The following is a 12,766-nucleotide window of genomic DNA, read 5'->3' as shown; positions in this document are numbered from 1 at the left end:
CTGACCCTAAAGTCTATGAGTCTATGAGTCTATAAAAGTTACATATCCCTCTTTCTCACTTTACCCTTGGTAAGCATGCAGCATTGTGAGACCACTAAACATGGTGAGTTCAGCTCAGGGGAGGAAGGTGTAAGATGGGAGAAAGGGTCTGAGTGGTTCCAGAAAAAGATCAGTACAAGCGCCTAGGGACATATTTTGAATGCTGGCACTGTTTTGCACAGGTGGGGATGATTGAAGCCAATATCTCACTACTGAGGGTAACTGAGAATGCAAGGGTGCATCTCCTGTGTCCGTGTGGTTTCAGACTGGATCTGCATGCTGCTTAGCCTGTGTGCTGCTTTGGTTCCTGCAGACACTCTAACTGTTGATTGGCCTGGCAAAGTTTTCTACAACAGGGGAAGAAACAAAGCACGGAACCTTCAGCAGAGGATTGTAGAGTGTCTTCAGGAGTTTTCTTTATGGAGGATTCCTGGGAAATCCCAATGTGCATTAACAAACTTTTCTGCAGGGTCTCCATTGCATAGCTGCACAGGAGAATAAGACACAGATGCAAACAGTACCTAGTGCTGTTAATTTCTCTCCCATGTGCACCATGTAATAAAATAAAGGATACCTCTACCTCATATAACAGGGGCTGGCAACCTTTCAGAAGTGGTGTGCCGAGTCTTCATTTATTCACTCTAATTTAAGGTTTCGTGTTCCAGTAATACATTTTAATGTTTTTAGAAGGTCTCTTTCTATAAGTCTATAATATAGAACTAAACTATTGTTGTATGGAAAGTAAATAAGGTTTTTAAAATGTTTAAGAAGCTTCATTTAAAATTAAATTAAAATGCAGAGCACACCGGACCGGTGGCCAGGACCCGAGCAGTGTGAGTGCCACTGAAAATCAGCATGTGTGCCGCTTTTGGCACGTGTGCCATAGGTTGCCTACCCCTGTCATATAACTATGCAATATCAAAGCAAAATGAGTACTTTCTGGAGCTTCCCTTTCCTGCTTGAGGCACAACAGAGTTGGGACTGGCTAGACCACTCTGAAGTCCAAAAGTGGTCCTAGTGTACCACCGGATGACCCTGTTGCCTAAGACCTCCTTGTCCACCACTTTGTCCTCGGGGTTGACTATGCTGCATCCAGTCCCCCTGATATATTCATGGGACTTTTGGTGATGAACATGGGGTTGCCAATGAGGATGGCATACAGCAGCTTGTAAAAGTGGAATGTTTTTGGCGCCACACCAGAGCGACGGTTGGCCTCCCTTGCCTTCTGGTATGCCTGCCTCAGCTCCTTGATCTTAGCAGGCACTGCTGCATGTCCCTTTCATGCCCCTTCTCCTCCATGCCATGAGCAATCTGCTCATAGGTGTCAAAGTTCCTAGGGCTGGCTCAGAGCTACAACAGAGCTGTACAGCCTCCTCTCCTCACAGACCCAACTCTTCCAGGGTACACTAGTTGGGCATGTTTGCTGCAGAAAGCCAGCATGGTCAGCTGGGAAGATGCTATGTGAACTTTCCATGCCAAGCACACAGGAAGTGGAATTTCAAAAATTCCCAGGGCTTTAAAGGGAGAGTACGCTGCCTGTGTACCTAGCTGCAGGGCAGTGGAGTTGAAACTGCTGACCAGAGCGGTCATGATGGGCATTGTGGGACACTTCCTGGAGGCCACTTAGTGTGACATAAGCAAACACAGTGTCTACTGACACTGCGTTGTTCTAACTTCATCGCAAAAAGCTGTGTGCCACTCAGCAAGGTGGTTTTATCATGTCAGTGTAGCAGGAGCATTAAATTGACGGGAGGAGCACTGCAGTGTGTACATAGCCACTCTTGTCGATGAAACCTAAGTTTTGTTGAGGAAACTGGGTAGTGTAGACAAGGTTTAAGTCCTCTTCATGGAACTAATCCACAGTGAATATGCCACTAAAGGTATCCTGGGATGGTTGATATGAATAGTTAATCCCTTCATGCCTTTCCCATTCTCAAGTGGGATTACAACAGTGATGAAGTTAGCCCTCTGACACAACACAAGTGGAAATGAACCACTTCTAACACTGTATGGTATACATTCAGACAATGTAGTAACCATGTTTGCTCTCCTGAGTCTGATGAAAAGGCATAATAGAAAAATGTGAGGGACTGGATAGGTGGAGGTGGTAGAAGCCCCACTTTAAAATTTTATTGCAAAACAGGATCCTTAATTCATGCTAATCAATAGCACACAAACTGTACCAAAGTAGAGATCTGTTGAATGGCTCTCTAACAATCATCAATCTTTCAATTTTCCTGCTTTTTTTGGAGTCATGTAGATGCAAATAATTTACAGCTCCAAGAGCTTCCTCTATATGGGCTTGGTTTGCAAGAAGTGAACTGTAAAAATCACCATATTTTTTGTATTTGGAAAACTCCAATTTCACCAAACCCCACTGGTATGTTATAATCTGTTGGTTTGAGCAACAGACTGTGCACCAAAAACTATTATTGACAGTGAATGTAAGATCACTACTATAATACAACCAGTCGTGCCAGAGCGTGCCATGATTTTTTAAAAATACACCCCCCAGCCCCTCCCCCAAAGACAGAAAGAAACTAACTCATTGCTGCTGTACTATTGGTTGTTGAGGCCTAATATTTAATATGAAGCCACAGAAAGTCAATGGCAGTTTCTGTTTTTCAGTCATATTTACATTTTATCTGAGTAAAATGTGTCTTTCTGAAAAAATCACATTGTATGCCAAACTAAATGTTACCATGGCAAAAGTTATAAACAGACACTCTAGAGCCTAAACATTTGCTTAACTATAAAGTAAATAGGTATTTGTTTAAGTAGAGGGATGAAACACAGAACAAAATGTACTGTCATCTAGAATTATTTGGGTCATCTGGTTTAACTGGACAATTCTAATTTAACTGACTTATGATGGTACGAAACAAAGAGCCATTGAGAAAATAAATGCGAACTATTTACTCAAAGCTGAAAAGTTGCTAGCCATAAAGGTGAAGGATAAACAAAAACATTTTTATGTTTGTCTGAAAGTTGGAAGCTACTGTACAGCGACCAGTTCTCTGATCATTAAAAATTCAGCTATGGTTTACTAAGTCATATTATCTTGCCAAAATTTTAAACTTTACATAAAATAAAGGCTGAAAAGAGCTAAAAGGAATAATTCGGTCTCCATCCTAGATGAGGCTACGTCCATCTGGAACATGTACTGAATTGTGTCAGTTTTCTGATCTGGGCTATTACCGACTAATTCAAATGAAGAAACCGATTTTGCTCCAGCACATGAATTTATATTTGACTCTCCATGCAAAAGGTCATTGCTGTAATATTTCAGCGGCAGTTCTCCAGTACTACTATTCTCTACACCCAACCTTTATTATTATGGTTAGTTTTGGGGGCTTTTTTGGTCCTATTTTCAGCAGCATAAGCCATCTAAAGATTAGTGAGACTTCCCCCTCCCATCACAAGTTTTGTTTATATTGGTGAAAGTGTCTTGGTGACCTGTCTACTTAAGTCTGTCAAAAGTAGATTTTTTTTTTAATTCTTATATAGTAAATATCATACATGAATGTCTGTCCCAATGAGTCTTAAATTCATCCCTTACCCGTAAAGATCCAGTCTTAGGATAAGTAGAGGTGATGGGTATCAAATCCTGATAACTGGGGAGGAGCATGGGGCTTTGCAACCCTAATAATCAGGTGTGGGTGGATATGAAATTCATCTCAACATGAATTTGGTTTTCTAGTCCATTCTTGGGACTAGTAGCTGCTGTCCATCCACTATGTATTAAACACTGATCCTGTGGCTCTTCCACACTAACTGGAGCCAGCAAAAAGTGCTTTCTCAATGTGATTACTCCTTCCATGGTTCTTAAGTGGCGCTGAAGCTCTGGCAAACTGAAATCCTAAGTCTGGTAGGATTTGCCTGTATCTGAGCTCTTCTTACGCTTTACATTCATTTTTACTAAAGTGGGGAGTATAACTAGAGGGTATAATGATAGTTTCAGCAGCCCCTGAACCATAAGACTAATTCCTGTGATGAATAAAAAACATTCCATGCCCCAAAACAGGCCAGTTTCAGAGTTCTAATTAATTAACTTTATTTTTTGCAGGAAATAAGAAGGCAACTTAAACAAGGAAATAAAAAGCACCAGAGCTTTGAAACACTGGCTTCATTTAACTGACTCATTTATAAAGAAAAAAAGAGTATTTGGAAGCGAGAGATTAGTCACTGAATACATTCTGATTAGTAGGAACTTGAAAAAAAAGACCAAATGTCCTAATAGTGGCTTCCAAGTTGATAGTATAGGTAGCAAGCTTTTTTCATGGTGATGTGCAATTAATAAATGTTAGTGTACGTGTAACAGTGTACAATGACTTGTGTTAAAATGGAGATGCAATTGTCTGTGAGATTCCTCCTGTGCCAGCAGATGAGATTGTACATGCTATTGCTAAATGAGTTTGTTGAAAACCAATTGTAGAAGTCTCTGCCATTAGGTGTTCTTTATATTATTATTGCAATATTATGTTTACTCAAGCAAAAATAGTGAAAAATTATTTTGGTAGCTACTTATAAAATAAGAAGCTTCTATCCTATATACACAATTGCAACACTGTATTCATAAAACTTTTGTACATTGGTTTTATACAATCATCCAAAAAAGTTTAACAGCAATGAAATATCAGTCATACATAAAATACATTTCTTGCATAGATGTAAGTTTCTGTTCATGTTACCATTTAGTTAATGCGTAAACGATTCAACATTTCTTTGGTGTTCTTATTTAGATTAAAGTGAATTAAAACATGGCCATGAGAAATTTACATAGTATACATTTTCCTCCATAAGCATTTAATATGATGCAATAATGAACTTCCTTAGGTGCTAAAAATTACACTGCAGGTGATACATAGAAATAAAATAGAAAAATATACAGGTTGGTTCTGCAGCTTTTTATTAGTCCTAGATAATGACCAAACATAATGGTTTAAAACTATTTAAAAATGTATTGTGTGTTGTGGAGAAAAGTTCTCATAACATTGTGTTCAGAAGTCTGGATACTAAAATAATTGTTTCTTGGGGTAATTCAGCATCTGTTGCTCCAGATACATTAGAACAGATTGTCGGTAGGTAGAAACACGTACAAGCCTTCTTATAGTTATGCATAAACCATGGGCTCAAATTCATAGGCAAAGCATTACACATTTGTATTTTAGATATAAAATATGTGAAGTTTGGAATAAAGAAGTGTGTAAATGTCAGTCATGAAAAATAAATGCGTATTTTAAAAATGTAGCAGCTTATTATAGCTTGTCTTTAGTGATTGCTTAATCAGTTTTATAGGATTAATTTACAATGCGCGCAATCTTGCCAGCAAAGCCTCTACTTCAGGAACAACTTCTCCTTTGGAAGTAGAGCCAACGAGCTCCATTTCCTTTTCTCTGTTGCTTTCTCCATTGTAGGCCTCCTTTCTTCCAACAGCCTTGCTCCTTGCTATAGAGGAATTAGCTTCCATGTCATAATTAAACTCCTTGGTGATTGGAGTCCTTGTGAAGTTGAAATTGATACTGTGGTTTGAATGCGACTTTTCTAGGTGTGCTTTCTGGTTCTCTGTAGAAGAGAAGAAAATAAAAGTTTCATCTTATTCACCAACAGAACCCTACAGACAACTATATACAGGAAACCCATGGATCACCACTCTTATATCCGCAGATAGAGCAAATACCCCAGATACACCAAGAAATCTTATCTACAGCGATGCACTCAGTTACTATAGAAAATGCTCTGAGGAAAAAGTCCAGGATACATGCCTTAACATACCGAAAACTGCCTTCACTAAACAAGGACACTCCATCAGCGAAGCAGATTCACCAGCAGAACCGGCTTTGATACAGAACACCCCCCTACACCTTGTTATCACCTAGCACACCACATGGAACCCATATAGGGTATCATCATACAATTACAACCCATACTTGATGGGGACCACATCCTGAAAGAAATCGTTCCTAAACCCCCTCTTCTGGCATTCAAACAACCCTCCCAACATAGCTTCTGATTATGAGTTTGGCTATCTCCTCACAGACCAGGATCCATCAACTGAAAGCAGCACCAGACCCTGCCATAAACATAAGATGCAAAACCTGCAGCTAAACATCCACTGCCACAATGATCAATAACCTCCATAGCACCCTTTTCCAGATGAATGGGTCCTACTGATGCCTGTCACATGTGGTGTACCTCATCCAGTGCATCAAATACCCCAACAAGTGTGTGGGGGAATTCAGACTATCGCTGTGCTCTCCAATGAACTCGGATAAAAATTATGAAAGACAAAAACACCCTATCACTTGTGGGGGGACGTGCTTCACAAAATGATCATTCCACATCTGATCTCTCAGTCCTCGTCCTCAAAGGAAACCTACAAAATACCTTCAAAAGGTGAGCCTCAGAGCCTAAATTCATACCTCTTCTAGACATTAGAAATCATTGACTCAGTAGCGAGACTAGGTTTATGTCTCATTACAACAATCTGTAACCCACTAACTCTCCTTTGACCTATGACTGCTGAAATGTTAATTGCCCACTTCATTTTGAATGGTTTCCTGCAATTTATCTCTTTATGTTTAACAATCTGTTCCATCTTGTCCTTGTAATCTGTGGCATTCTGATTACCTTTCCGAGACCTGAAGAAGAGCTCAGTGGAACTCAAAAGCTTGCCTTTTTTACCAGCCGAAGTTGGTCCAATAAAAGATATTACATCACCCACCTTGTCTTTTTTAATATATATATAATTTAGAATTTGTCAGACAGATTTTTAAAACGTTAAATAAATCAAAATTGTATTGTAATTTAATCATCCAAGATAATCTACTTTCTTTCCTTTCTGGTCTCTTTGTGGCTATTTACAACTAAGTGACAGCAAGCTTGACTAATCTCACCAGCTGTAAGATTGAGTTGCACAGGCTGATGAATAAATGGCTCTGCCTGATTGACTTTCCCAAAGAGGACTAGACAAATTTACTTTTTTTTTTTCCTAAATCAAGTGACTCTTCCATCTAGCAGCCTTTTGAGTGATCTCTCTCATTGATCTTATACTTTTTAAAAACAGGCATACTCAATATTCATGTAACCTTGAATGAGGCTTGAAAATGGCTTCAACAAACTTGACATGACATTTAAAGTTTTTTGGTTATTCACTGAAAGATGTTCCATCATCCCAATAGTAATGACTTTGGAGCACATGCAGTCACTCATGACAGTGTGTTTTATGTGAGTGCTGAAAATTCCTACCGAAAACAGCTTGTACATTCCAAGGCAGCTGCTGAAGATATTTACTGCACTGTCATTCCCTGACCAGGGGCTCACAGTGATGGATGAGTATTTTACACGCTATCTTGGACAATCTCAATGAATTTTATTAGTATCATCACCTTTTGGCTGTTGGAAGAAAATAAATACCCTCCTTTCTCCTTCGATATCAGATGGACAATTGTTACTTAAAATCTAATAGAGCTGCAGTTTTCACTTAGCTGAACAGTTAAGCTCTATTTTTTTTTATATATATATAGTATGTTGGAAATAACACAATAATCCACATGACTATAGTTGCACACATTGAGTCTCCCTGTAACACACAAGGCCAAAGGAAAAGAGCTTTCGGCAAGTGAGACCACGCATATACACACATTATATACAATTTAAAATAATTGTAGTATTTACATGTTTATATATATTTCTCCATTTAATAATTGTATTATAATGAATCTGCACACATCTCTGGGGGCTTTAAGATCCTGTAGGACTACATTGTCTATATCGATATACAGAGTGCCCCTAACCTTTGCTGCTGTTCATATTCTGTTGGTCAAAAAGATGATGAGGGGGTGGGGGGGAAAAGGGGAAGAGAAGGAACCTGTAATTTTCTGAAACTTTCTTTCTTTCTTTCTTTTTCTTAAGAGATGTTAGGGCTTGATATATGCTGGCCTGCAAACACTAAAGAATGAAGTTGGGATTTTCAGAAGAGCCTACATGTATTAGGCACTCCTTTGAAAACTGCAGCCTGAGGTCCAGTTTTCTCAGGGTATGCCTACACTACGGGATTATTCTGATTTTACATAAACCGGTTTTTGTAAAACAGATTGTATAAAGTCGGGTGCATGCGGCCACACTAAGCACATTAATTCAGGGGTGTGCGTCCATGTACTGAGGCTAGCGTCGATTTCTGGAGCGTTGCACTGTGAGTAGCTATCTCTCAGCTATCCCATAGTTCCCACAGTCTCCCCCGCCCACTGAAATTCTGGGTTGAGATCCCAATGCATGATGGTGCAAAAACAGTGTCGTGGGTGATTCTGGGTAAATGTCATCACTCAATCCTTTCTCCGTGAAAGCAACGGCAGACAATCATTTTGCGCCCTTTTTCCCCTGGATTGCCCTGGCAGATGCCATAACATGGCAACCATGGAGCCTGTTTTGCCTTTTGTCACTGTCACCCTATGTGTACTGGATGCTGCTGACAGAGGCAGTACTGCAGTGCTACACAGCAGCATTCATTTGCCTTTGCAATGTAGCAGAGACGGTTGCCATCCCTATTGCACCATCTGCCATGCCATTGTAAATTGGCAATGAGATGGTGGTTATCAGTTGTTCTGTACCGTCTGCTGCTGTCATGGGTGCTCCTGGCTAGCCTCGCTGAGGTTGGCTGGGGGCATATGGACAAAAATGGGAATGACTCCCCGGTCATTCCCTTCTTTATGTTTTGTCTAAAAATAGAGTCAGTCCTGCCTAGAATATGGGGCAGGTGTACTAGAGAACCAGAGAGCACAGCTGCTCCGTGTCAGAGCCCCAGATTTCCCCAGAAATGATGAGCTGCATGCCATTCTAGGGGATGCCCCTGCAAGAAACCCACTTGTTGCTTCCCTCCTCCCCCAACCCTCCTGGGCTACCATGGCAGTGTCCCCCCATTTGTGTGATGAAGTAATAAAGAATGCAGGAATAAGAAACATTAACTTATTAGTGAGATAAAATGAAGGGGAGGAAGCCTCCAGCTGCTATGATAGTCCAGGCAGGACATTAAAAGGGTGGCAAGGGAGAGGAGCCCAGCCCCCCGCTGCTATGATAGTCCAGGCAGTACAGAATCTTTTCTTTAGACATGAAAAGGGGGAGATGATAGCACTCAGCCTCCATGATGAAGACGGTTACTAGCCATTCTGTACCATCTGCTGGGGATGACCGGGAGTCATTCCCATTTTCACCCAGGTGCCCCCGGCCGACCTCACCGAGGCCAGCTAGGAGCACTCACAGGCTGATGATGAAGACGGATATCAGTCATATTGTATTATCTGCCATCAGGAAGGGGATGCTGGTGTTCAGCGCTGCAGCACCCTGTCTACCAGCAGCATGCAGTAGACATAGGGTGACATTGAAAAAAGGTGAGAAACGTTTTTTTTTCCCCTTTTCTTTCGGGGGGGGGGGAAGGGTGTAAATTGACGACATATACCCGGAAACACCTGGGAAAATGTTTTTGACCCTTCAGGCATTGGGAGCTCAGCCAAGAATGCAAATACTTTTCGGAGACTGTGGGGACTGTGGGATAGCTGGAGTCCTCAGTACCCCCTCCCTCCCTCCATGAGCGTCCATTTCATTCTTTGGCTTTCCATTACGCTTGTCACACAGCACCATGCTGTGGACTCTGTATCATAGCCTGGAGATTTTTTCAAATGCTTTGGCATTTCGTCTTCTGTAACGGAGCTCTGATAGAACAGATTTGTCTCCCCAAACAGCAATCAGCTCCTGTATGTCCCGTACGGTCCATGCTGGAGCTCTTTTTGGATTTGGGACTGCATCGCCACCTGTGCTGATCAGAGCTCCATGATGGGCAAACAGGAAATGAAATTCAAAAGTTCGTGGGGCTTTTCCTGTCTACCTGGCCAGTGCATCCGAGTTCAGATTGCTTTCCAGAGCGGTCACAATGGTGCACTGTGGGATAACGCCTGGAGGCCAATACCATCGATTTGTGGCCACACTAACCCTAATCCGACATGACAATACCGATTTTAGCACTACTCCTCTCGTCGGGGAGGAGTACAGAAACCAGTTTAAAGAGCCCTTTATATCGATATAAAGGGTCTCGTCGTGTGGATGGGTGCAGGGTTAAATCAGCTTAACACTGCTAAATCCGGTTTAAACGTGTAGTGTAGACCAGGCCTTAGCTAAAGGTATTGAAAGAACTGTTCTGATATAAATCTTGATTTGTGCTTCAAGCTGACCTGGAGGGGCCACCTACTACATACAAATAAGCTTAGTAAACATGTGAACTCTGACCTTGATCTCTTACAATGCTGCAAACAAAGAAGCTTTTAAAACAATGAGGCCCTGTTTCAGTGAAATATTTAAGCATAAATTTATGTCCCATTGACTTCACTGGAGAATGAGCTGTCTGTAATGATCAGTTCCAAACAACAATGATAGAGCTGAAAATGCCTGTCTCTCCCAGATTTAAAGGCTTCTGATACGTCTCACAGATACTCTTCAATAGGAGAGTGAACCAACTCTAGGAAATCCAAAGATGGCTTGAGAAGGTACGTCCTGGGCTAGGGAGCTAAGTGGAAGATAAGCTGAACTTTCCAAAGCTGGAGAATGGTATATTTGAAAGACCTATATCTGTCACCCTTTAATACAATGGTCCAGATCCACAAAGGAACTTAGGTATCTAAAACTCAGATTTAGGTGCCACCGTGGTTCACAAAACCACCACTAAGCTGCCACCTAACCACAGATGACTAAACTCACTAATTTTTGCTGTAAAAGCCCCCTAGGGGCCTATGTTTCTGCCTCTGGCATGCATATTGCTGCTTCATGTGCATTGCATCCTCCTCTCCCGCTCCTACCTTGCCATTTTGCATCAAGTGGGTGTGCACCACTGCTGTTCTTGCCAGAAATGGCTTTGATGCCTGACTTCAGATGTCTGTGGATCTCAAGCAGGGATAGGCACCTCCCTCTTGCTTGGACTTAGTTGCCTAACTCCCTAGGAGGAACAGGGTTTAGGACAGACCTGTCTTGTTGGAATCTGCTATTGGCCAGGTTAAGTGACTCCCTCCCTAGTATGCTGGCTTTTGTGGATCCCATTCTCAGTTGTCTCTCTCTCTCTGTGCATTGTAAAGGGAGCTTAGATACCTAATCAAGGGTTTGTGGATTACATTGGATGGCAAGGTGCCTAAAAGTTAGGTGTTGCAACACTGAATGTCAGATCCCTGAAGTCCCTCTATGGACCTGGGCCTAATCTAGATTTTTTTTGGACATTAGGTTTGAAATGTTGAAAGTCGACTATGGGTTTTAACTGCACGAATTACATTAATTTTAATGAAACGTGTGGCTAAATCTACTAATTGTCTTTTATCATTTGAAAATTGAAGTTAATCTGATTTGTGTGGTCATATCTCGTACTCCTCTTTGAATCTCAGTTTAGCTAGGTCCTGAGTTTATAGTTTTCCACCTCTGCATCACACTACAATATTCTTCAACTATTTTATATGGATATTTCTTAGATAATCTAGTCACAGCTCTAGCCTCTTTTGTCAATATTCAGCAGTTACAGTGCACAACTTCCTCAGTTTAATCAAGCTCCTCCCAGCGAGACAGAAAAAAGGACATTGAAAAATATTGTCTGTTCCTCCAGTGCCAAATAATTAGGGTTTGCACAATGCCTTAAAGTTCAGCAGATTCTGTCTATGTTAGATGAAGTGGTTGGACTGAGTTCCAGAATCAGAGAGACCCATAGAGATCATCCCACCAGTAGTCCTTATTTTATAGTAAGGGGGCTCCAGCCTTCATATCATCCATGGCATGAGGAAAGAGGTGGTCTCAGGTAGGTATGTTCCAGGCCATTTACAGCTTTTATAATAAGTCAAAAACAATGCCTTCAATTGTATCTAGAAACCAAAAGGCAGCCATTGAGGATCATAAAGCAAACAATTTTGTTAAATTTCAGTTAAGGTTGCTAAGCAGCTTCAAAGAGAAGGCATACACATCTGTTTAAGAAATTCTGATAACACCCTTATCACCTAATTCAAACAGAGACATTTTCAATAGCCAACTCCCAAACAAACTTAACTCTGCTCCTAGAATTGTGTTACTTTTTTAAGGGCCCACTCCAAACTCCCACAGAAAATAATAGCATTTCCCTCTCTTTTTTTTTAATTTTAATGGGTGTTGCCCAGGCCTTTTAAATAAAGTTTGGATAATAGAGTGTATATGTGTTTTATTTGCTCAGCTGCATCAAATTTGATGGTTATTACACAAGTAGTTCCTGTTTAATGTAACGGCCCTATTTTAATGATGGGTGTAAGTTATGTTTATATATTTAGCTTTGTCTCTAATGTTTTGTCTAATTAAGTATATATAGAATTATTTCTCTCAGCAGGAAAAGAGTGCTCTTGGGAGATGCTCATATACATCAGTGATGGATCCTCAAGAGAAATCTGAGAGAGATTCATTTAGGTAGTACTGAAATGCTAAATTTTTGTGGATTGTGTATGCTTGTTTGAGTAACTACACTTTTACAACATTGGTATGAATAAGAGCAGGGTATTAATGTATCAGGGGCTAATTCTCAGATCTGTTAAGTCTACTGTGTGCATTTTCCCAGGAGCAAAGAAGACTTAAACTAGGTGGTTCCCCTAGAACAGAGGAATCCTCCAGAAGCGAGAGTCTATACTGACACCTCTAACTTTGGTTGCTGCTTTAGAGTATGTTTATACTTGGAGCTGGGGTA

At 40.9% G+C, this 12,766-nt stretch overlaps 1 protein-coding gene across 3 annotated transcripts in view; it reads right to left on the bottom strand.

The window, feature by feature from the left end:
• Positions 1-4,036: 4,036 nt before the first annotated feature.
• Positions 4,037-12,766, bottom strand: part of DIAPH3 (diaphanous related formin 3) — a 555,175-nt gene continuing 546,445 nt past the window's right edge. For 2 of the 3 annotated variants that reach the window (XM_050947561.1, XM_050947570.1), the window contains one exon: positions 4,040-5,604. In XM_050947561.1, the coding sequence (XP_050803518.1) occupies positions 5,345-5,604 (260 nt within the window). In that variant the 3' untranslated portion in view covers positions 4,040-5,344. Of the gene's footprint in view, positions 5,605-12,766 lie in introns of all 3 variants that reach the window. The other variant, XM_050947581.1, reaches the window with a different exon arrangement.

This window comes from Gopherus flavomarginatus, chromosome 1 (genome assembly GCF_025201925.1).
Source record: "Gopherus flavomarginatus isolate rGopFla2 chromosome 1, rGopFla2.mat.asm, whole genome shotgun sequence".
NCBI lineage: Eukaryota > Metazoa > Chordata > Testudines > Testudinidae > Gopherus > Gopherus flavomarginatus.
Note: the sequence above shows the minus strand (reverse complement) of the source record. Positions and strands in the feature narration are given on the sequence as shown.